Source organism: Haliotis rubra, unplaced genomic scaffold (genome assembly GCF_003918875.1).
Source record: "Haliotis rubra isolate DU_JTF1 unplaced genomic scaffold, ASM391887v1 Scf498, whole genome shotgun sequence".
Taxonomy (NCBI): domain Eukaryota; kingdom Metazoa; phylum Mollusca; class Gastropoda; order Lepetellida; family Haliotidae; genus Haliotis; species Haliotis rubra.
The window spans coordinates 789,432-813,818 of record NW_025767188.1 but is presented as its reverse complement, the minus strand read 5'-3'; the positions used below and the strand labels follow the sequence as shown (position 1 = coordinate 813,818).

The window sequence follows — 24,387 nt, the reverse complement described above, 5'->3', positions numbered from 1 at the left end:
TGACCGATGTTAACCACATGTCAGTCTTGACCAATCTGTACACAAGTCTGTGAGTGTACCGACATCATTCAGTAATCTTGAGGGTCAACGTGCGGGTGTCATGTCCAGGAGCTCTGACGGTCTCTGGTCGCCTTCTTTGATACCAGCACAACACAATTCTCGTCCCGTATACTTCCAGTATTTACTCTTAGATATTAAACGTCAGTACAAATAAATGTGAAGTCTTGACCTTCCTCAGAAAAGTTAGTGAGTGATTTAACACCACATTTAGCAGTATCACTGCGGGGGACGCCTGAAAAGGGGTTCATACATCGTGCCAGTGTTGGGGAAGCGAACCCGGATGTTCCGAGTGACCAGCTGACGAGTCAATATGAACGTTCATGTTCTCCAAGATACAATTGCTTTTCATATGCAAATCAACCAACAGACAACATGTGGAGTGTAGCACATTCACAATAAGATAACGGCGTGATTTATTCCTGGGTGAGTGAGTGATTCAGTTATGCAGTCATCCAGCAATATCACGGATTTAGTTAATAATATCACAGCCATAAGTCAGCAACCAATAAATAAGGGAATCGTAACACTGGGCGTTCAAATCGATTTCAAAACACAATCACCCATTCGGCATCACTCGTCCTTTTCCGTAACATGCAAACAGCATGTCCCTGAATGACACGAGTTGATCCGGAAGTCGCCTGGTGCACAGTTTCCCTCTACATCGGTTACCTAGCTGTCTCGGGTAAGTGTGTTGTCACAGGGGCTGCGTCTATTCCAGTTATAACGCTACACACCTGTCCTACTGTGTACAGGTAACACTACAATGGTTCATCTAACTGTTGGGTCATCTCCAGGCACATTCTCAAATCCGGGCACCTAATATACTGCAAAGTTTAGACTGAGCATAGAGTATGAAGTGTCTACTTTCATTACTTCCTTGATCGGTCTGTTGACTTCATTACTGAAATCTTTCCCGATGTATGTTGATGTATGTATCATGTGTGTATGTTAAAGTTATTACTGAATTGATCTTTGATAATTGCTACAGCACAAAATGTGGTAAAATCCCTCTACATTACCACATTATCTGACATGTGATGTACCGGAATCCGAACTTAACGTCTCCTACTTTCGATATGGTAATGAGCGGGTATCGCCATGTGACACTTTACACGGTGCAGAACTGCATGTTGTAAAGCTTATGACGGCGATTTGCAAAGATCCATTGACAAGGTGCTCACTGACAGGCTACATATTCATGGTGTTCCGTGACACCAGAACATAAACAGTCTGTTATATACACACTGTCAACCTCAGAAAATAACAGATTCCCTTAGAAAAATAGCGCAACTCATACAACAGCACGGGGGACCGACCACATAACTTTCATGGCAGTGTTACATGAACTAAAAAGTTCTCATAAACATTCTTTTTGTAGCTCAACGGTTCTAGTATGTCAGGCAAGAGAGGGAATTTACAAGTTGGAAATAATCAATAATAATCAAACCAACAGACCGTCACTTCATCCAGTTTCAAGCTTCTAACGCTTCTACAATAGAGGATTGTTTGTTCGTTCGGTGGACTAAACTGTGAAATATGTGAAGTAATGGATGTTCTATATTTTACGTATGACCAGGAAAAGAAAAAGAAAGGCGTAGAGACAGAGAGACAAACGCACACGCACACGCACCCGAACACATCATATACACACAGTACAGACGGGTCAGTTTAGATGCGTCTACGAATGTTTGCTCTCATTGTTGATAGGATCTGCGTACGTCTGGAATTATGATTTAATTTAGCTGGATTCGTTTATTGTTTCAAGTGCAGGATCCCTTGACTCGGCTTTTTGTAGCTTCAGACCTGTCTGTATATCAGGACTACAAATATGGTCGGTGTTGGTGTGATGAATGTTATGGGTTGGACAGTGGATATTGGATAGTGTGTTCATGTCGTGCCTGTTGTCGTTTTGTAGGAGAGATGGCGACCTCACAGAAGTTGACAGAACACTTCCTGACATGCACCATATGTACAGAGGTGTTTGACAAGCCCTGTACACTTGTGTGTAATCACACCTTCTGCCGGAAATGTGTCGTCAACTACACCAAAACCAGACCGGAAGCCCTCAGTGCCAAGTCTCTCATGTGTCCATTCTGCAGGAAGATGACGAAAGTGTCTGACCCCGAGAGACCAGTGGAGGAGTGGGCGGATGACGTAAAGCCTATCTTTGTCATCCAGGGACTGTTGGACTCGTTTGGTCCTGGATCTAAAGGTGAGTGTTTGTGGGTTGTACTAATATACGTGTTGTTTGTGATCAGGTAACAGGATAATTAGTTATACATAATGGGAACATGTGTGGACCTTAGAAGATATTTAGCAATGCGTGGCTCCTGTGATATATATAAAACTGTTCCTGATGTAGTTTGTAAGGAATGAGTACAAAACGAACATGTACAGTGGACATGTGTTTCTCTATCAAGAGACAGCATGTGAGAGGCGACACGACCCAAGGTCTACCTCAGAAACATTATTCTTCATCCGAACAACAACGGATGAGACAATTCCAAATATATTTACATTACTGAGACGTGTTCTCATGTTTCTGATACATTTTCTCACCTCATAATGCGCCACATTTTGTCCTATAATCCGTTGTGATGTCACAAGGTTAATATCACCACATCCAGCCCTATAATACTATACAATTATAGACTCTTGTAGAGGTCGATATCGGTTTTTATTGACCTGAGTAAAACAATAACGACCGAACTTGCGCGGTCGATATTATTTTTCTCAGGTCAATAAAAACCGATATCGACCTCTACAAGAGTCTATAATTGTTTTATTTTATAATGAAAGAGAAACGGGTTTTAACATAAACTTTTAATGCACCCACTGTGCCATCTATCCGAGTGATCTGATTGGCTGAAAAGCGGGGGAAGCCCCTTCGTTCGGTATTCCTTGTCTATTTTTAGTAACCCAAGTCAATATCGTAATTTATCAGAAAACTCAATATCGTGTTTTGTAGTCAATCATGTGACGGTCTTTTGACAAATCGTGGTACAGGAAAAATACTACCAATATAATAAATTGTGATGTCACCAGGTTAATATCACCACATCTAGCCTTATAATACATTCTGATGTCATGAGGTTAATATCACAACATCTAGCACTATAATACATTGTGATGTCACCAGGTTAATATCACCACATCTAGCACAATAATACATTGTGATGTCATCAGGTAATATCACCATATCTTGCCCTATAATACATTGTGATGTCACCAGGTTAATATCACCACATCTATCCCTATAATACATTGTGATGTCACCAGGTTAATATCACCACATCTAGCCCTATAATACATTGTGATGTCACGAGGTTAATATCCCCACATCTAGCCCTAAATACATTGCTATGTCACCAGGTTAATAGCACCACATCTAGCCCTATAATACATTGTGATGTCACCAGGTTCATATCACCACATCTATCCCTATAATACATTGCGATGTCACCAGGTTAATAGCACCACATCTAGCCCTATAATACATTGTGATGTCACCAGGTTCATATCACCACATCTATCCCTATAATACATTGTGATGTCACCAAGTGAATATCACCACATCTAGCCCTATAATACATTGTGATGTCACCAGGTTAATATCACCACATCTATCCCTATAATACATTCTGATGTCACCAGGTTAATATCTCCACATCTATCCCTATAATACATTGTGAGGTAAATATATACACATGAATGAATGGTTATTTCAGATACAACTAACTGCAGTTATTGTAAGGAGGAAGGGGAGACAACTCCAGCTACATCTTGGTGTGCTGTTTGTGACGACGCACTATGTGAACGATGTACACGGATGCACCAACGAATGCCCTCTTCCCGTCACCATGACGTAGTTGACCTGTCTGGAGAGACAAGGGTCAAGGTCAAGAGAAAGGTCATTTGTAAAGTTCACAAGAATAAAATGATCAAATATCTTTGCAAAGATTGTAAAACAGCTGTTTGCCAAACATGCTGCATTATCCATCACAGGAAATGTGAGTTGGTTGTTGAAATCGAGTCAGAGATTCCTGAAATGAAAACCGAGCTGAGAAAGAATAAAAAGAATTTGTTAAGGAAGCACAATGAGATGAAAACACATGTTGGAAAACAAACCTTCAAAGTTGGTGAAGAATTGGCTCGTTATGTACAAATAGAATCGAATATCAAGTCTGCAAGTGTCACAGCAATAGAGGTTATCAAAGTCAAGGAACGGAAACTTCTGTCTGAACTGAAAGAGATGTCTGACAGACACATTGGACAACTGAAGGCAGACATAAAGTCAGGTGAGATGTCAGTACAGATGTACCAACAACAGGCTGAGCTGATAGACCAGGCTCTACAATTTGAGTGTGACATGGATGTGTATGAGATGTATCAGGGATGTGAGGCCGGTGATGTAGAGGCTGTCGGAGTCGTAGACGTGATGGAGAAGGGAAGAATAGATAGGATAACATTCAGACAGGACACGGACAAGCTGAGTAGAGCACTGGAAGATCTCAATCTGGGTGAGATACACGTCCAGTATGACGATGTGCTGGACCTGAAGGCTGCTCCCGTGTTACAGGACACCATTAACGTGACAGTAGCAGGAGATGAAGATGAAGGATATTCCCATGACGTAACAATGCTAGAGGTGAATGGTACAGACACAGTGGTAGTTACAGACTACTACAACAACAGTGTGAAGTCCTTCTACACCAGGAACAGTCAGCCAGGTCACAGCAAGCTCAGTGTGGAAGGTGAACCCTATGGTATAACAAGGCTGAAACACAACCAGGTGGCTGTCACTGTGATGGGTACCAGTCAGATTGTAACAGTTGAAGTGAACCCTGACCTGGTGCTGCTGTCGACCATCAAAACCAGCAAACAGTACAAGGGTATAACGTCTCTGACACAATCAACACTAGCAGCAAGTTGCAAGTCCCCTCCCTGTGTTGATATCCTTGATATGTCGGGACACGTGCTGAAGTCAGTTTGTCCAGACCACGAAGATGGAAACATCTTAGATCGTCCCAAATCCCTCTGCACCACGAGGACAGGAAACATCCTGGTGTCTGACGGTGGAACCAAGTGTGTCTTGTGTCTGACCCCCGAGGGAGATGTGGTGTTCAACTACAGACCTACAGGACACACAGCACTGAAGGATCCACGTGGTATCACAAGTACCAGCACAGGCGACATCCTGGTGACAGACTTCTCACAACACAGAGTCATCCATCTGACAGAGTCAGGACAGTTTGTTAGAAACGTAATGACGTCACAGAACGGTGCCCGGTATCCAAGGGGACTGTGTGTTGGTGGTCGTGGTCGTATATACTTGTGTGCATCAGGTGAAGTGAAGGTATTTACATACTGTAAGTGAGAGAACATGTCACAATCCCTTTCTGTATGTTAAATATAGATATATGTTACCTGGATAGATATGATGTGATGCACTGTAGGAACATTTGACGTGAACGTACAATCATACCTGTTGTAGAAAGACACAGCTTGTATTGTAATGAGTGTTGGTGGGGTAGCCTAGTGGTTAAAGCGTTCGCTCGTCACGCCGAGGACCCGGGTTCGATTCCTTACTTGGGTGCAATGTGTAAAGCCCATTCCTGGTGTCCCCCTGCTGGAATATTGCTAAAAGCGGCATAAAAACATGCTCTGTCACCCACTATAATGTAATACAATATAAACAATGTTTGCACTGAAACAATGAAAGCTGCAGGCCCTAAGGACCCAAAACCATCAAACGTTGTGGGTCCTGACCAGAATGTGTAGGTCCTATAGTTTAATATGAAATAATACCCTCAGTTATAGCCGGTACTTCTGCTTTCTGTTCAGATACATTGTCTCAATAACACTGTACGGTACAAAATCATATATAATATAGATATTTTGAGTTTAATCTAAGTGACTTTGATGAGCAATTTTATACTGAATTTACTAAATAGGTTGCATGTTGTATGGCATGTTTGTGATAAACCAGAACATCTGTTACTCTTTCCTAAACAGACATGTGTGATTTGCCTGAAAGGGGAGTCATCTTTGATGTTAAATCAGTGTTCGATACAGGATCGTTTTTCATCTAGTTGGAGCATGGAGCAGTTTAGAGTAGCCATTGTGGCCAAGCGATCACCATTTAGATACAGTACTACCACTGCACACACACACACACACACAAATTGCTTTGCCAACTTGTGACGTGTTTTGATGCACAATCCGACTGCTCTGTTGTGGAGCGTGTACGTTGGTTTGACATGACAACTGTGCGGTCAAAGGGAGATAAGTCGTTATGGGATGTATATGAAGAGCCATAAAATATAGCGAACGAATGACTATTTTATCACAAAGTGTACACTTTTTTGTGTTGTAAATAGATAATTCCAGAATGCATTCCTTGATGTTCATCAGTGCTGCTGATGACGATATCTTTAAATACTCGAGTGTGGACTGGATAAACCCGTGATTCCTATTATCGGCAGCATCCAAGTAGTCGGGGTATGACAAGAATTAATCTTCAATGTGACGGAGCCTGCTCATATAGTCGCCACGTACAGCAGGCAACCAATATTCCTTGCTGGGAGGTCATATTAACCAAGATTCTTCACTTGAGACAAGCTTAGGTTTCGTGAGCCATCTGAACCAACATTCTTCAATAGGAGGTCATATATACCAAGATTCCCCACTAGGAGGTCATGTTAACCGCGATTTTTCACTAAGAGGCAAGCACAGACTTCTTGGCCCACGTTAACTACGATTCCTCACGTGGAGTCAAGCAAGGGTCCAGCGCATGTAACCCCTAAACCCAGTCTCAACGACTAACCGTAATCCTTTAAACAACCCTTCACATATTCACAGACACCATTTCGACAAGTGGAATTAAAACATCTTTCAAACATTTGATTATTGGAACAACTTGTTAAACATAAAAGCTAATGTCGTGTGAAGTTTGCTGTGTCAAAACAATCGAGGAGATGCTGAACGTTCTGGTTAGCACATTACGTCATGGCCACTAAATATTTGCATCCCTATTAAAGTACTGTCGGAAATAGATACTCTGTATCACTACAATTTACACAATTGGAAATAGCATATGTCTAAACAACCCTCGGCGGCCTAACTGGGCGTTCAGTGGGATGCGCAATAGGATATACAGATAAGCATGTTTGCAAGTAAAATCGGGCAAAACTCAAATAGCTGCTGAAAAACAACAGATCAGACCATAGACGACGCCCCGTCAACTCACATGGCATGGAATATGGAATGCATGTGCTGCCTACAGGCACAAGGGGTCATCTCAAAGATGTTTATGCTGTTAAGTATGTGTTGAATATGTCTATTGATTAACATTGCATGTGTCTTTCTTTCATAAAGTTTATGTTGAGATATGTAAAAGAGTATGGAAAGCTTACATCAGTCGTATTAAATGTCCAGATATATAGGTGGCATGACCACCGGAAGATCGCTGGAGTCAGATGTATCACGAAGGGTCACTGTTTCGATGATTTAAGGTCAATGAACTCTTGCTCAAAATATATTAGATCAAGGTTTTGATCAAAACAACATCTGTGATAAAATTCAGGCCCTCTGTGGTTCTCTACTTCTACCATATGTCATTGAGGTAACCAATTGACCTGCCTTTGCATGTGTTTATGACGGGTCTCACAGGTGAGACAGGATATGCTCACATTTTCATGAACACCTGATGAACATCTCTAGTAAAGATTCACAACATGATCACAATGGACCCTGTTCTTGTCAGAGTTTTCTTGTGAACATTGAACGGGCAAGCCATAGGGAAAGCCATGTCTACCCTTTTTACTAACACCTTATGCCAGGAATAATTTCTTGTTATCCGTTCATATAATGATCAACGCGAGTTGGCCAGTGGAGTCTGTCTCAGTAGTTAATCGAGACTTGATGGTCTCAGGAGTTGATGTTTTTAGATTATGTATACAATACTTAAAAACTACGTAGATAACGGTAGAAGTGTCAATACCGACTCCGTATTTACGGACCGCAGCTATATAGGTTGAAAATTGAGGAGTTTTATCATATCTGCTGTAACTGTCCTGAAACATTAGAAGTATGCACCCGTCTTTATACAGTTATGCATCTTTTGATATGTGAGTTTATGCGGTACATAGTTCCCAGAAGGTACAAACTAACCTTGAGGAAGGTAGTAAATGGTTTGTTGGTTATCCCACCTGGCAATCACTTCAGACAACAGTCACATGGAGCAAGGGCCCTGCTCCATCAGGTCCATCATGACTCCAAGCTTACTGTGAGGAAGGTAGTAAATGGTTTGTTGGTTATCCCACTTGGCAACCACTTCAGACAGCAGCCACATTGATCGTATTGTTCCACGATGTTCATTGTAAAATATTTATCAGTAATCAGGCAATCAACAACGACCCACCAAAAAATATAATTACTGTGTACTGCTTTTTGGGACAAAGGAGGATCTGATTGTAAATAGACACATTGCACCAAGGTGATAATACAATACAACAGTGTGTGGACGATTGTGGGAGATGAGTGGTTGTGTAAGACAAGGACAGTCCCAAGCAATCAACAACGACCCACCTGTTGAGACACAATGTCATGACTGTAGACAGGGCAGAAAGGATAATGCATATCGTTGTAGCTATTGAAAACTCAAGTTTCTCACCTGCCTTCACCTGTACGTTTATTGTTTCCTGACTATTGTCACAAAAGGAACTTGTCTGAATGTGAGGTAACAGAAATGCGTCTGTGTGAATTGTACTAATCCACATTCGGATCTGCAGAACTCGTATCATCCGTATTCGGATCTATGGAACCTGACACACAAAGCTCCGGTATCAACCAATTCGAACTAGTTTTCTTTACGGGAACTGTGTGCAGAGGATGCACTTTGCATTATGTGTATTACCCTTGATACCGTTGATAAATTCCACAAAGTTATATCACACCTGGCCTTGTTACGTCAGCTACTGCCTCAGGTAGGTCCCTGTTGTCTGTGGCTGAGTATTTGTAAACTTTTGCACCAGTACGTATTGCGAAAAAACAACTCAACGGTTATTCCCTGGCAGATTATCAAGACCTGATTATCTGACTGAATTAAACATTCAAGATAAGTGTTTGTGGGTTGTACTAATATACGCGCCACACGTAGCCCTAGAATGCATCATGATGTCACGAGGTTAATATCACCACATGAATGAATGGTTATTCCAGATATAACTAACTGCAGTTATTGCAAGGAGGAAGAGGAGACAACTCCAGCTACATCTTGGTGTTCTGTGACGACGCACTGTGTGAACGATGTACACAATGCACCAGCGAATTCCTTCTTCAGGTCACCATGGCGTAGTTGACCTGTCTGGCGAGACAAGGGTCAAGGTGAATAGAAAGGTCATGTGTAGGAACCACGTCCACAACCCTCAAAGATATATCTCGCCTGATGCTCAGTTTCCCTCTACACACCGGTTACCTAGGGTCTATCTCGCCTGGTGCTCAGTTTCCCTCTAAACCGGTCACCTGGTTGTCTCAGGTAAGTGTGCTGTCACAGGGGCTGCGTCTATTCCAGTTAAAACGCTACACACCTGTCCTACTGTGTACAGGTAACACTACAATGGTTCATCTAACTGTTGGGTCATCTCCAGCTAATATACTGTAATATTTAGACTGAGTACAGTGTATGGAGTGTCTACTTTCATTACTTCCTTGATCGGTCTCTTGACTTCAATACTGAGGTCTGTCCCGATGTATGTGCATGTAAACATCATGTGTGTAAGTTATTAATCAATTGATCTCTGAATTAAATGCACAAGATATGTCAAAATACTTTCAAATAAGACATTATTTTACATCTAATGTAGCGGAACCCGAACTTAACGTCTCCTACTTTCGATATCGTAACGAGCAGGTGTCGCCATTGAACTCTGTCAGGTGATCGATACGCTACACACGGTTCATAACTGCAGACATTTCGTGTTGTAAAGCTGATGACGACGAGTTGACAAGAATCACTGACAAACTGCTCACTGACAGGCCACTGATTCATGGTGCTCCGTGACACCAGAATATACCCAGTCTGTTAAATATACAATACCATGCGGTAATGCTTGTAACATTGGACATCACTTCCTATTAGAATGTAAACTGTATGACATTCAGACATTAATGTTAAATTTGAAAAGTATTGTAAAATGTGATTCTACAATCACACTGTCATTAATGTTACTTGGAACTCCAGATATTCAACAGAATGAATGTATTTTCAAATGTGTACAAACTTTAATTTATCAATCAAAACGTTTTTAAGTGTTCACATAATGTGTGTCCCTTCCTCCCATACTTTCTCTCTTATCATTCTCATTGTAGCTCAACAGTATCAATGTTTCATTCCACTATCAACGTCAGGTAAAAGTAGAGAAATCACAAGATGGACAGAATCAAACCAACAGAAACCAATCACTTCCCTTCATACTATATCCATCTTCTAACGCTTCTAAAATACAGGATTGTTTGTGTATAACGTGAAGTATGTGATGGAATGGCTGTTCTATGTTTTATTTTTGATCAGGAAGGAAAAAAGAAAGACATACAGACAGAGAGATAAACGCACACGCACACGCACACGCACACACCAGATAGCTCTCATTGTTGAAAGGATCTTTCATACATCTGAAATTATGTTTTCATTCGTTCATTATGTCAAGAGCAGGATCACATGGCCTAGCTTGTTCTACTTTTAGACCTGTCAGTAAATCAGGGCCCCGTTCCTCAAAGCGATTGTAGCGCTACGACAGTCGTAAGTCTATGTTAAAGTATGGACGGGGCCCAGGACTACAAATATGGTCGTTGTTGGTGTTGTTGTTGTTGTTGTTGTTGTTGTTGTAACTGAGTTCGGGCGTCAGCAGACCCTACTCCAGATACCTACTAATTATGGCCGTTCCACATTGTCTTGCCTCAACACGATACAAAAACAGATAAGTACATAAACAACTATATCACAGTTAAAAGTTGAGCCATTTCGCACGGAATTATGAGAGACAGTTGTGTCAAAATATATACAGAGTATGATATGTGAATATTACAAATACAATAAAAAGAGTAACATCTATATTAAAGAACATATATACAAATTTGCAGTACGCTTATTAAGGCAGATTTTGGCAGATAAAAACGATACATCTGGACAAGCTAGAATAAAACTAACTTTTTCAACAACAAAAAACACCTAAAAGTCTTGTACATTCGGATAAAAGTTCCAATCGCTCATCGGCATACAAGGACAATGCAGAGAGAGAAGTGAGATCAAGCTCTACACCCGGTTGGTCCGTTGTCCAGGAGTAAGGTGCCGGATCACCGTGACACATACACTCAAAGATAAATAGAGAATGCCACACGAGGTCTCATTACATACGAATTATACGAAACGTGTGTCTTTCGGTACCTGACCTAGCTAAAGTGAGGTCAGAAAACATAGGAAGGTCACGAGTTTCGTATAATTCGTATGTAATGAGACCGAGTGTGGTATTTTATTTATTACCCACGTCTTACATGCATTAAATTGACCAAATAGCGTATTTTTGTTATTTTTTTGGTTTCAAACCGAAACCCGTTTCATAAAGAGGTTGCTGAAGAATGTTTTGCATGACGTCACACTGTATTGACGTCACTACGCCTTTCTCGTCTGTCGCCTTGGTAACAGACGTCACGATGCATGTCAGTTGTCATCGCCTCGTACAGCCTCCTACAGTAAACTACTCACACTCCGACGCAGTGATGACTTAGCACAAGGACGTATGGAACTCTGGGTAGGAGAGTGTAAACTACTCCGTAGCTAAGCTGGTTCCCGGCTCCCTTTGCGCGCGCTAACGTTCGACAAAGCTATATTGCGATATGCGAGACGGGGCCCAGCATTCGTGACCCACTCGTGTTATTCCGGGACAAGCCGAATACTATGGAAAGGGGCGAGTGGTGACGAATGCAGGTTACGGAAAGGGGCGAGTGGTGACGAATGGGGGGCCCAGCACACTCCGGCACAGCGATGACTTAACATAACATCACTGCCACAGGCAAATTTGCATATCACGTGACCGGACTTTTCTCTTGTTTTTAATCAAATGCGCATATTCATAATAAGAAGAGACTGGACTCACGAAAGCTTTTCGGCGCTCTTTCCATAATGTTACATTGTTACATATATATTCTTCTACAACTGCGACAGTTAGGTCTATGACAGTACATATTTAGATATCAAACTGTATTGCAGAGGTTAAAACATAGTCGGGCCTTCATCTTGAACACGTTTATTGAATTATTGTCCGCAGACTCTTTACATGACGCCGCAGCGTAGGTAGAATTCAACTTGATACGGTTCAAACTGTATAAATAAAATAAACAATTATAAAAAAACAGCTGAACAATTTCCACTGCTAAATCAATATCTTGACTACTCAGATAAATGCAATGTATCTGTAAATATAACGAAAATATGGAACACGAACCCACGTGCCTGACATGACAAAACTGAAATTATTCTAAACTCATATAAATTCATCAAACTTAACACGCTTTGTGACCCTATCAACAATGTTCATCAATATAAATAATAACCATCAACTACTTACAAATTTTCTTGGCCCCTTGACCCTCTACAAAATTGAATCACCGCAGTGACACCAGCCATGTGCTTTAGTCGACCTCAGTCGCCCGGATCAAACTACCGGCCGGGACCACTTAAAATCCGGATCCTTACCGGCGGCAACATAAACAAAGCCCGGATCAGTTTACCGGTAAAAACCAAATTAAATTTTATCCTTAACAAACTGGCTGCATCGTTTGCTATCCGTCGGCTTCGATGACAGAACAGAACAGAATAGTTCATTCTCGAAAATCATACAGAATGATATAGAGAACATACAGTCGTTTAAATACAATATCATATGGGTAGGTATTTAGATTTAGAACGACAGCACGTGGAGCCGTACAACATATGTAAACAAAGGATCGCTACGCAAATCGAAATAGTGTTACATGTTTTTGGATATTTTCTCAGTGAAACGAAACCATTCTATTAAAGATGATTAGTTAGATGTGTAGACTCGTCAAAAATAAAAGAGTAAAAGAAATCTGTACATTATATTGAATGGACATTGCAAGATGTGACGAATCGTCACATTTTTCTGGCCTGTGGCAGAGATACTATGCTGGCTTGCCGCAAGGAACTCTGGGTAGGAGAGTGGGGGGCCCAGCTTACTCCGTAGCACCCCTTTTCTTGGTTTGCTATTGTTTCACTCGGCTGACATCACTGTTGGAAACTTTGCGTTTATGTTTTTCGACGGATATAATTTCTCAGTTCGACTCACAATTAAACAGCGATACGGCAACGTTCCCAATGTTTACATTCCCACAATGCATATAAGTTGTAGGATGAATGAATTCACGTGTTTGTAATGAATAAACATGTAGTTCCGTCACAACGTGACTTAACTGAGAGATCATCGGTTATCCAATCCAGTCGTTAGAATCTCAGGTCAAGTCATTACGACACAGGTCATCGCGATACGACACTCGTGTGACGTACGAGATTAGTATGCAACTACCCATACGTTGACCACGTGGGTAGTAAACCAGGTTTTATACTCGCATAGATTTACTCTGCCCAGGGAGACTATATATGTAGATTATCCCTGCTCTGCCTCAGTCCATCTCTCTAACTACAACTTTAACACCAGACATTGTAGGCTTGCACAATGGGAACTGAATGACGTGGATCGGCATCCGTCAAGCGGCAGGGGCTCGCCCTTCTCGTACTGCTCTCCCAGTGTTAACCTTATCTTTTTAAATGGTTCCAGCCTGGGCTGATCTTGATCACATGTTTCAAAATATCGTTTTGATTCGTCAAAGCTGTGTATGACCGTGAACTTATCTGTGTCGTGATTGAAAGAATATCGACCAGCACGGATTGGTGACCCCCTTTCCACTGATTAGTTCATGTAAGCTTCGTACGCTAACTTCCGCAGCATACGAGCAAGTCCAACAATCTGATTTCCTGGTAACTCACGACTTTCTGTCTCCATTGCATGCCTAACCGTTATCATCAACAAGAATAACCGCAAGTCAAAATACGGAATCTAATGGCTTAGGGATGCATCTTTATCTTATAACAGCGTCAAGAATGTTGTGGCTTGGATAGCGGATAGTTTATGTCGTACCTGGATTGTGTTTTTGTAGGAGACATGGCGACCTCCCAGAAGTTGACAGAACACATCCTGACATGCACCATATGTACAGAGGTGCTTGACAAGCCCTGTAAACTTGTGTGTAATCACACTTTCTGTAGGAAATGTGTCGTCAACTACACCAAAACCAGACTAGAAGCCCTCAGTGCCAAGTCTCTCCTGTGTCCATTCTGCAGGAAGGTGACGAAAGTGTCTGACCCCGAGGGACCAGTGGAGGAGTGGGCAGATGACGTCAAGGCTCTCTTTGTCATCCAGGGACTGTTGGACTCGTTTGGCCCCTGATCTAAAGGTCAGTGTTTGTGGGTTGTATCAATATACGTCTTGTTTGTTAACAGGAAACAGTATAATCAATTTTAAGAATCCCAAAAGTAATTTATGAATGTATTAAGTATTGTTTGGATCCTGTGATAAAAAAACTGTTTGTTTGTGAGAAATGTGCACTTGTATCGTAGATATGTGTTTCACGAGCAAGAGACAGTATGTCACAGGTGACATGACACACAGTTTATCTTAGAAACATTATTCATGATCCGTATAACCCGACTTTAATATTTACATGACGTCAGGCAGAGACGTGTTGCGATGTTTTCGATACATTTTCTCATCTCCTCGAGGTAGGAACATAATGCGCCACATCTAGCACCTAAAATACATTGTGATGTCACCAGGTTAATATCACCACATGAATGAATGGTTCTTTCAGATACAACCAACTACATGTATTGTAAGGACGAAGGGGAGACAACTCAAGCTACAACTTGGTGTTCTGTGACGACGCACTGTGTGAACAATGTACACGGATGCACCAGCGAATTCCCTCTTCAGGTCACCATGGCGTAGTTGACCTGTCTGGTGAGACAAGGGTCAAGGTCAAGAGAAAGGTCATGTGTAAAGTTCACAAGGACGTGAATCTTAAATATGTTTGCCAAGATTGCAAAACAGCTGTTTGTCAAACATGCTGCACCATCCATCACAGGACATGTGAGTTGGTTGTTGAAATTGAGCCAGAGATTCCTGCAATGAAAACCGAGCTGAAAAGGAATAAAGAGAATTTGTTAAAGAAACACGATGAGATGAAAACACATGTCAGAAAACAAAACTCAAGGGTCCATGAAGAAATGGCACCTACAAATAGAATCAAATATCAAGTCTGCAAGTCTGACAGCAATACAGATGATCAAAGTCAAGGAACGGAAACTTCTGTCTGAACTGAAAGAGATGTCTGACAGACACATTGGACAACTGAAGGCAGACATAAAGTCAGGTGAGATGTCAGTACAGATGTACCAACAACAGACTGAGCTGATAGACCAGGCTCTACAATCTGAGTGTGACATGGATGTGTATGAGATGTATCAGGGATGTGAGGCCGGTGATGTGGAGGCTGTCGGAGTCGTAGACGTGAAGGAGAAGGGAAGAATAGACAGGATAACATTCAGACAGGACACGGACAAGCTGAGTAGAGCACTGGAAGATCTCCATCTGGGTGAGATACACGTCCAGTATGACGATGTGCTGGACCTGAAGGCTGGTCCTGTGTTACAGGACACCATTAATGTGCTGGACCTGAAGGCTGCTCCTGTGTTACAGGACACCATTAACCGTGACCTGAGGCTACCCTGTGTTACAGGACACCATTAACGTAGGGAGATGCAGATGGAGGAGACCCCCGTGACGTGACGGTGTTAGAGGTGAATGGTACAGACACAGTGGTAGTTACAGACTACAACAACAACAGTGTAAAGTCCTTCTACACCAGGACAGTCAGCCAGGTCACAGCAAGCTCAGTGTGGGAGGTAGACCATGTGGTATAACAAGGCTGAAACACAACCAGGTGGCTGTCACTGTGCTGGATACCAGACAGATTGTAACAGTTGAAGTGAACCCTGACCTGGTGCTGCTGTCGACCATCACAACCAGCAAACAGTACTGGGGTATAACGTCTCTGACACCATCAACACTAGCAGCAAGTTCCCACTCCCCTCCCTGTGTTGATATCCTGGATATGTCGGGACACGTGCTGAAGTCAGTTTGTCCTCGCCACAGAGGTGGAGACATCTTAAAGTATCCCAACTTCCTCTGTACCACGAGGACAGGAAACATCCTGGTGTCTGACTGGGGAACCAAGTGTGTCGTGTGTCTGACCCCCGAGGGAGATGTGGTGTTCAACTACAGACCTACAGGAGACACAGCACTGAAGGATCCACGTGGTATCACAAGTACCAGCACAGGCGACATCCTGGTGACAGACAACTCACAACACAGAGTCACCAATCTGGCAGAGTCAGGACAGTTTGTTAGAAACATACTTACATCACAGGATGGTGTCAAGAATCCATGGGGACTGTGTGTTGGTGGGAGTGGTCGTATGTACTTGTGTACATCAGATGTAGTGAAGGTATTTGCATGCTGTAAGTGAGTGAACATGTCACAATCCTTCCTTTGAAAGTGACATAGTTATATGTTACTCGGCGGGATCTACGTGTAATGCACTCTGAGAACTGTGATATCACATTTACTCTGGTGTTTATTGGTTCGAGACACAAACGCCTCCAACTTTATAATCAGGCTGAATTTTCTCTCAGGTGAAATTCCTCCCTATATCTACACTTAGAATATTCAAAGTATCTTTCAGCCAATGATACTTAGTCTCTTTGTGTTTCGGTAATTCCAAATGACCAATGAATATAGCTCTATCAGAATAGGAGCCACGTGACCATGTGGGTAATCCGTAATATGTGTCTCACTTTAGTGCGGAAATCGGGTTTTCTATCACACTCCGGCGCAGCGATGACTTAGCATAACATCACTGTCACACGCTAATTTGCATGTCACGTGACCGCACTTTTCACTTGTTTGTAAACAAACACGCATATTTGTAAATCAGAAGGGACTGGCCTAATGCAAGCTTTTCGATGCGCTCTTCATATTGTTTTACATTGTTATATAAATAATCTTCTACAACTGCGACACTAATTTTTATAGCAATACATATTTATACATCAAAGTGACTGCATCGGTTGCTTTCCACAGGGCTTCGATGACAGCATATGGAATCGCACAACGTTTGTCAACAATGGATCGCTACGCAAATCGAAATAGTGTCAGACTTTTTAGGATATTTTCTCAGTGAAAGTAAAGTATTCTATCACAGAAGTTTAATTAGATGTGCAGACTCGTCAAATATAGCGTTCAGAAACATATAAAATATAATGAATGGAATGTGCAAACTGTGACGAATCGTCACTATGCTGGTCGCACGGAACTCCTCGTAGGAGAGAGATTTTGTGTAAAACCAATACACTTTCAATTCAAAACGCTTTACACGTAATAAACACACTTGTACTAGTTCAGGACATAATTTCGAATTGCAGAATCGGAAAATCCATTCCATTCCATCACGTCATCATTACATTTCTTAATTTACTAATGTGCCCCCAATGTTGCCTTTTTAAAAAGGCATTTCGTGTTCTTATAGTCTAAATATTGTACTGAATAATGTGTAATTTGCTTTCTTCACGATATGGATAATATTCTAGTGACGTGACGTCAAATATCAACTGACTGACTGACTCACTCACTCACTGGATTCTAATCACTCTGGCAGATTATCCATACCTTGTTACGTGAGTGTGATGAATCATACCTGTTTTAGAAGGACACAGCCTGTGATGCGATGCGATGCGATGCGATGCGATGTGATGCGATGTAAATATTCCGCACTTGTGCTTTCTAATCAGATATATGTCTTACTAAAATCATATGGTTTATAGACTAGAGTAGAGTATTGCTATTTTGTGTTTGCATAATGATTTGAAATCTTGGAATCTAAGTGAATTCGATGTAAAAGTAGAGAGCACAGTCATACAGCTGAGTGTGAGGTTAAACATGCAAACAAACAATTAAACACGTGCTCATAATATAGTCGGAAGATTGCTTTTAGCAGAGACATATTGTGGATGGAAAAACGTCTTTGTCACTTTTTAGTTAATGAAGTTTCAAGACTATGAGTTGTATATGTACTGACATGTTTGGAATAAAAATACCGATGTATGAAACACCTGTTATTGTCTTCTAAACAGATATGTTGTGTGATATGCATTATCAGGCAGTAATCTTTGCAACACTTTCACCGCATCATATTACGTTATTCTGATCACATTTATGCCAAGGAAAGTTCCGATCTTGTGATTGCTGACTCAGAAGGTAACAAGCTGTGGAGGATAAGCTGTCTGAGCATGCAGTCAGTGTTTAGCAGCCGTTGCGACCAACCGATCACCAAGTATATACAGTAAACTACTATTGCACACATAAACAATAGATACATGCATTGCTTTGTCAACTCGTGACGTGTTGTGATGCACAGAACATTCAGCTGTCTTTGTAGTGGAGCAGGTGCATTGGATTGACTTGACGACTGAGTGGTCAAAGGGAGATAAATCGTGATGAGATATTTATCAAGGGCAAAACAAATACGGAGAACGAATCAATATTTTATTTCAGTGAGTTAGTTGCGGTTTAACGCTGCTTTTAGCACTTTCCCAGCAAGGGGTGGGGGTGTGGGTGGGGAACCTCAGCAGTGGGACTCACACATTGCAATTTGTTGGGAATCGAACCCGGGTCTTCGGCGTGACGAGCGAAAACTTTAACCACTGGGCTACCCAAGGCCCTATTCTTTCACAATTTCTGTTTTGTGTGTGTGTGTGTGTTCGTGTTTGTGTGTTATAAATAGATATATGCAGTGTTTAGTGCGACGTGTACAGTTATATATTCTCTGTCTCGTATCAATATTTCAGCTGATGAAGGAGTAAGGACATACTAAGAAACGTTGTGTTCCTCATAATAAAGAAGTTGACATCGATAAAACTCTCTTCATTATGTGTATCACTTCTAAATGCCATTCAAAGACTTGATGTGTAGATATACATAATGTACTTGGCAACATACAAGACAGCTGTTCAAGATCACCTTGGGCTACTAAGTATTTGTCTGAAAACAGTAATAATACAAACGGTGTGTTGAAATTCAGAATTAGGTTTGACCATTAACCATTGTTATATTGTCGTGTATATCAAATACTGCCTGGCTGATATCAGGGGTAAGGATATATTGTATTAACGTTGGACATGTCAGTGAGTCAGGGTATGCGTCAGTTACCATGATGTAGTGTATATCAAATACTGTCTGGCTGAAATCAGGGGTAAGGATATATTGTATTTACATTGGACATGTCAGTGAGTCAGGGTATGCGTCAGTTCCATATATCAAATACTGCCTGGCCTGAACCTCAGGGGTAAGGATATATTGTATTATCATTGGACTTGTCAGTGGGTCAGGGCATGTGTCAGTTAACATGATGTAGTGTGTATCAAATACTGCCTGGCTGATATCAAGGTTAAGGACATATTGTATTTACACTGGACATGTCAGTGAGTCAGGGCATGTGTCAGTTACCATGATGCAGTCCATGATGAGTGATGAAGGAACAGTTCTGTCTGTCCAGACAGATGTCCGTGTGTGTGTGACTGGTGCCCTGCAAGTCTTGGACCATGTGTCACTGAAACCAACAAGCATCAAGGAGATCCCCCTGTATCACACTCACGACTAGTGGCAGTGTAGCCTGACGACTAGTGGTAGTGTAGCCTGACGACTAGTGGTAGTGTAGCCTGACGACTAGTGGTAGTGTAGCCTGACGACTAGTGGTAGTGTAGCCTGACGACTAGTGGTAGTGTAGCCTCTCACGACTAGTGGTAGTGTAGCCTCACGACTAGTGGTAGTGCCCGACACGAGTGTAGCCTACGACTAGTGGTAGTGTAGCCTCACGACTAGTGGTAGTGTAGCCTCACGACTAGACTAGTGGTAGTGTAGCCTCACGACTAGTGGTAGTGTAGCCTCACGACTAGTGGTAGTGTAGCGACTAGTGGTAGTAGTAGTGTAGCCTGACGACTAGTGGTAGTGTAGCCTGACGACTAGTGGTAGTGTAGCCTCACGACTAGTGGTAGTGTAGCCTCACGACTAGTGGTAGTGTAGCCTCACCATATATATGTATTTACATGTATACTTAATCATCCAGGAATTGTATCTACTTGTTGAAAACTTGTAACTGGCAATAAATACTGCCACAGTTTCATTTGTGCGTATTTCTGTATTGTGATGTTTACACTTTGATGAGAAATGTGGACATGTGTTTTTGTTATCCACGAACTGCCATGAATCACGGAGGGATTGGTTGGTTGGTTTGTTGTTTAACGCCGCACTCAGCAATATTTCAGCTATATGGTGGCGGTCTGTAAATAAACAGACCAGAAAATCCAGTGATCAGCATCATCAGCATCGATCTACGTAATAGGGATACGATGACACATGTCTACCAAGTCAGCGAGCCTGACCATCCGATTCCGTTAGTCGCCTCTTACAACAAGCATGGGTTACTGAAGACCAGTTGTAACCCGGATGTTCACAGATGAATCGCGAAATGAAGTAGCAGCAAACATGGTATGAAAGTAAAACGCTAAGAAGGCAAAATGACCACGACCTATTAACTGCAAGGATACACAGACTGGTATACAAACTAAAATGTTTGTTTTTTTGTGATATATGATACCTTTGTGTGAGAGTTGTATGTAGGTCAAATGGCATACGTCTGAGCTGCCTTCTGTTCAGCACAATCAGCACCCGTTACTGATTGACTTGACAACTGTGTGGTGGAAGGGAGATAACTCGTGATGAGGTATTTACAGAGCAATAACAGCGAACGCCTGAATGGGGTATCACCACTTGAGCTGTTCCCGTGTGTTGTAAATAGGTGAGGTGAGTTTGGTGAGGTGAAATTGGGTTTTACGTCGTGCTTGAGAATATTTCGCTCATATGACGACGTGCATGTATGTGTGTGTATACCCCACTCAGACACATTATACTGACTCGAGCCGACCAGTCCTTGTTGTACCCATTAATGCCGAGCGCCAGGCAGAGACCAACAAGTACCATATTTTAACGTCTTTTGGTATGACGCGGTCGGGGATCGAACCCGCGACCTTCAGCTCTCCGGGCGGACGCTCTAACCACTACACCACGGAGGCGGTCTGTTGTAAATAGACATAAGAGGGGCACATTGAAGAGCGATCGACAGGAGTACGAGAACTGAGTCCCATGTTAATCGCTCTTCAACGTGCTTCGCCTGGTGGCCTCAGAGTACTAAAAACTTTATGAATACTCTCTAATTAATCTCATCCATTTCTGCAGTTTCAATAGGGGTACATGTGATTAGATGTCACGTGACGGAAAAATAGGGACATGTGCATGTCACCATTACGTTTATGTGAATGACATTAACCATTCTTCCATATCATACAGTTATTTTTTCATGCATATATCAGAAGTATTTCAGGCTCAAAACGTTTTGATAACCCCTCGTATACAGTGTACATGCCTACTTAATGGTCAACGAAGCACTCAGTTTTCCAGCCACATGTTAATGGCGGTAGTCTGTATATAGTCGAGTGTTGGACGGATAAACGAGTGGTTGCTGTTATGGCAGCACCCAAGCAGTCCGTGTATGACAATAATTATTCTTCCAAGTGACAGAACCTATTCATATAGTCCCCACGTACGACATGCAGATGTTCCTTGATCCTTGATAACCAGAATCCCATGGGGAATGAAGCATATACGGTTCGTGACCGATGTTAACCACATGTCAGTCTTGACCAATCTGTACACAAGTCTGAGAGTGTACCGACATCATTCAGTAATCTTGAGGGTCAACGTGCGGGTGTTATGTCCAGGAGCTCTGACGTACTCCGGTCGCCTTCTTTGATACCCACACCACAAAACTCTCGTCCCGTATACTTCTGTATTTACTCTTAAATATTAAACGTCAGTGCAAAAAATGTTCAGTCTTACCCATCCTCAGAATGTTAGTGAGTGTTTTAACACTGATCTTAGCAGAATCACGGCGGGGGACACCTGAGAAGGGCTAAATACATTGTGCCAATGTTAGGGAATCGAACCCGGGTCTTCCATGTGACGAGCAGACGAGTCGACCTGAATATTGTCCAGGATACAAATTTAATAATCAAATCCAAACCAACAGGTAACATGTGCTTCGTGAACGTGTAGTTATGCAGTCACCCAGCTACATCACAGGAGCCTGAAGTTTGTGATGTTTGTGATCTTAACACTATCACAGCTATAAGACGGCGACAATAAATCTTAAAATCGGGACCCTGGACATTCAGAGCGATTTCAAAGCACAATCACCCATTCGACATCACTCGTCCTTTTCCGTAACATGCAAACAGCTTGTCCCTGAACGACACGAGTTCGTCCGGAAGGAACCACGTCCGCTAACGTGTAGTATCTATCTCGCCTGGTGCTCAGTTTCCCTCTACACCGGCTACCTTGCTGTCTCAGGTAAGTGTGTTGTGTTGTCACAGGGGCTGCGTCTATTCCAGTTATAACGCTACACACCTGTCCTACTGTGTACAGGTAACACTACAATGGTTCATCTAACTGTTAGGTCATCTCCAGGCACATTCTCAAACCAGGGCACCTAATATACTGCAATATTTAGACTGAGCATAGTGTATGAAGTGTCTACTTTCATTACTTCCTTGATCGGCCTGTTGACTTCAATACTGAGATCTGTCCCGATGTATGTGGATGTAAACATCATGTGTGTAAGTTATAGTTATTACTGAATTGATCTCTGATAAATGCTACAGCACAAAATATGGGAAAATACTTCTAAATAAGACATTATTTTACATGTAATCTACCGAAATCTTCTACTTTCGATATGATAATGAGCGGGTGTCGCCATGTAACTCTGTCAGGTGATCGATACGCTACACACGGTTCATTACTGCAGACATTTCGTGTTGTAAAGCTGATGACGACGAGCTGACAAAAATCACTGACAAGCTGCCACCGACAAGCTGTCACATACAGGCCAATGATTCATGGTGCTCCATGACACCAGAACATAACCAGTCTGTTGTATATACAATGTCATGCGGTACTGTTTGTGAAAATTTAACCACTTCCTATTAACATTGACAAGTTGCTCACAGACTGAACCTTTGAACACTTTTGAGAAGTGTGTGTGTGTGTGTGTTTGTGTGTGGTAGGGGGGTTGCACACTTTTGAGAAGGTGGTGTGTGGGGTGTGTGGGGGTTGCACACTTTGAGGGTGTGTGTGGTGGTGGTAGGGGGTTGCACACTTTTGAGAAGTGTGTGTGTGTGTGTGTGTGTGTGTGTGTGTGTGTGTAGGGGGTTGCACACTTTTGAGAAGGGTGGTGTGTGTGTGTGTGTGTGGTAGTGGGTTGCACACTTTGGGTGTGTGTGTGTGTGTGTGTGGTGTGGGTGCACACTGGTGGAGGGGGGTGTGGGTGTGTGTGGGTGTGTGTGTGTGGTGGGGGTTGCACACTTTTGAGAAGGGATGGTGTGTGTGTGTGTGTGTGTGTGTGGTGGTGGTGGTGGGGGGTGCACACTTTTGAGAAGGGGTGGGGTGTGTGTGGGTGGGGGTGGTGGAGGGGTGCACACTTTGAGAGAAGGGTGTGATGGGTGTGTGGTGGGAGGGAGTTTGCACACTTTTCAGGAGTAGATATCCAGCTTTTAAGGCTCGTAAAAGACAGGATTGTTCGCGTATAACGTAACACACACACACGCACACACCATGTATCATATAATATAGATGGCTCAGTTAAAACCCGTCTTCGAATGTTACCTCTCAGTGGTCACATGATCTGCATTTATTTTAAATTATGATTTAATTTAGCGGGATTCGTTCATTATTCCAACAGCAGGATAACTTGATACAGCCCTTTGTTGCTTTAGACCAGCCAGAAAATCAGGAATACAAATATGGTCGGTGTTGTTGCCATGAATGTCATGACTTGGATAGTGGATAGTGGGTAGAGGATAGTATGTGTATGTTATGTCTGGTTTGTCTTTTTGAAGGAGAGATGGCGACCTCCCAGAAGTTGACCGAACACTTCCTGACATGCACCATATGTACAGAGGTGTTTGACAAGCCCTGTACACTTGTGTGCAATCACACCTTCTGTCGGAAATGTGTCGTCAACTAC

At 42.3% G+C, this 24,387-nt stretch overlaps 3 protein-coding genes across 5 annotated transcripts in view; all 3 read left to right on the top strand.

Moving 5' to 3' along the window:
- The window catches only part of LOC124291625, a 94,019-nt gene that overhangs the window by 10,912 nt on the left and 58,720 nt on the right, over positions 1 to 24,387 (top strand). The gene's annotated exons all lie outside the window — the stretch shown is intronic.
- On the top strand, positions 658 to 23,748 carry LOC124291621 (protein wech-like). 3 transcript variants are annotated; one of them, XM_046728673.1, is made up of 5 exons: positions 658 to 742; positions 1,976 to 2,272; positions 3,789 to 5,331; positions 8,041 to 8,046; positions 23,737 to 23,748. In XM_046728673.1, exons 1-4 carry the CDS (start codon positions 673 to 675, stop codon positions 8,042 to 8,044), a joined length of 1,914 nt encoding a protein of 637 aa, XP_046584629.1. In that variant the 5' UTR covers positions 658 to 672; the 3' UTR covers positions 8,045 to 8,046; positions 23,737 to 23,748. The 3 variants fall into 3 exon arrangements, with proteins under 3 accessions (XP_046584629.1, XP_046584626.1, XP_046584628.1); XM_046728670.1 differs by lacking the exons at positions 8,041 to 8,046; positions 23,737 to 23,748 and having other exon boundaries at positions 3,789 to 6,074; XM_046728672.1 differs by lacking the exons at positions 8,041 to 8,046; positions 23,737 to 23,748 and having other exon boundaries at positions 718 to 812; positions 3,789 to 6,074.
- On the top strand, positions 15,384 to 18,355 carry LOC124291596. Its single transcript, XM_046728619.1, has 2 exons — positions 15,384 to 15,564; positions 15,992 to 18,355. Exons 1-2 carry the CDS (start codon positions 15,384 to 15,386, stop codon positions 16,717 to 16,719), a joined length of 909 nt encoding a protein of 302 aa, XP_046584575.1. The 3' UTR covers positions 16,720 to 18,355.

Coding starts and splice junctions, on each gene's coding strand:
- LOC124291596 (XM_046728619.1), top strand. CDS start 15,384: ATGTCAGAAAACAAAACTCAAGGGTCCATGAAGAAATGGCACCTACAA. Junction 15,565..15,991: donor GAAGGCAGACATAAAGTCAG/GTGAGATGTCAG, acceptor ACGGTGTTAGAG/GTGAATGGTACAGACACAGT.
- LOC124291621 (XM_046728670.1), top strand. CDS start 673: ATGACACGAGTTGATCCGGAAGTCGCCTGGTGCACAGTTTCCCTCTAC. Junction 743..1,975: donor CGGTTACCTAGCTGTCTCGG/GTAAGTGTGTTG, acceptor GTCGTTTTGTAG/GAGAGATGGCGACCTCACAG. Junction 2,273..3,788: donor GTTTGGTCCTGGATCTAAAG/GTGAGTGTTTGT, acceptor TGGTTATTTCAG/ATACAACTAACTGCAGTTAT.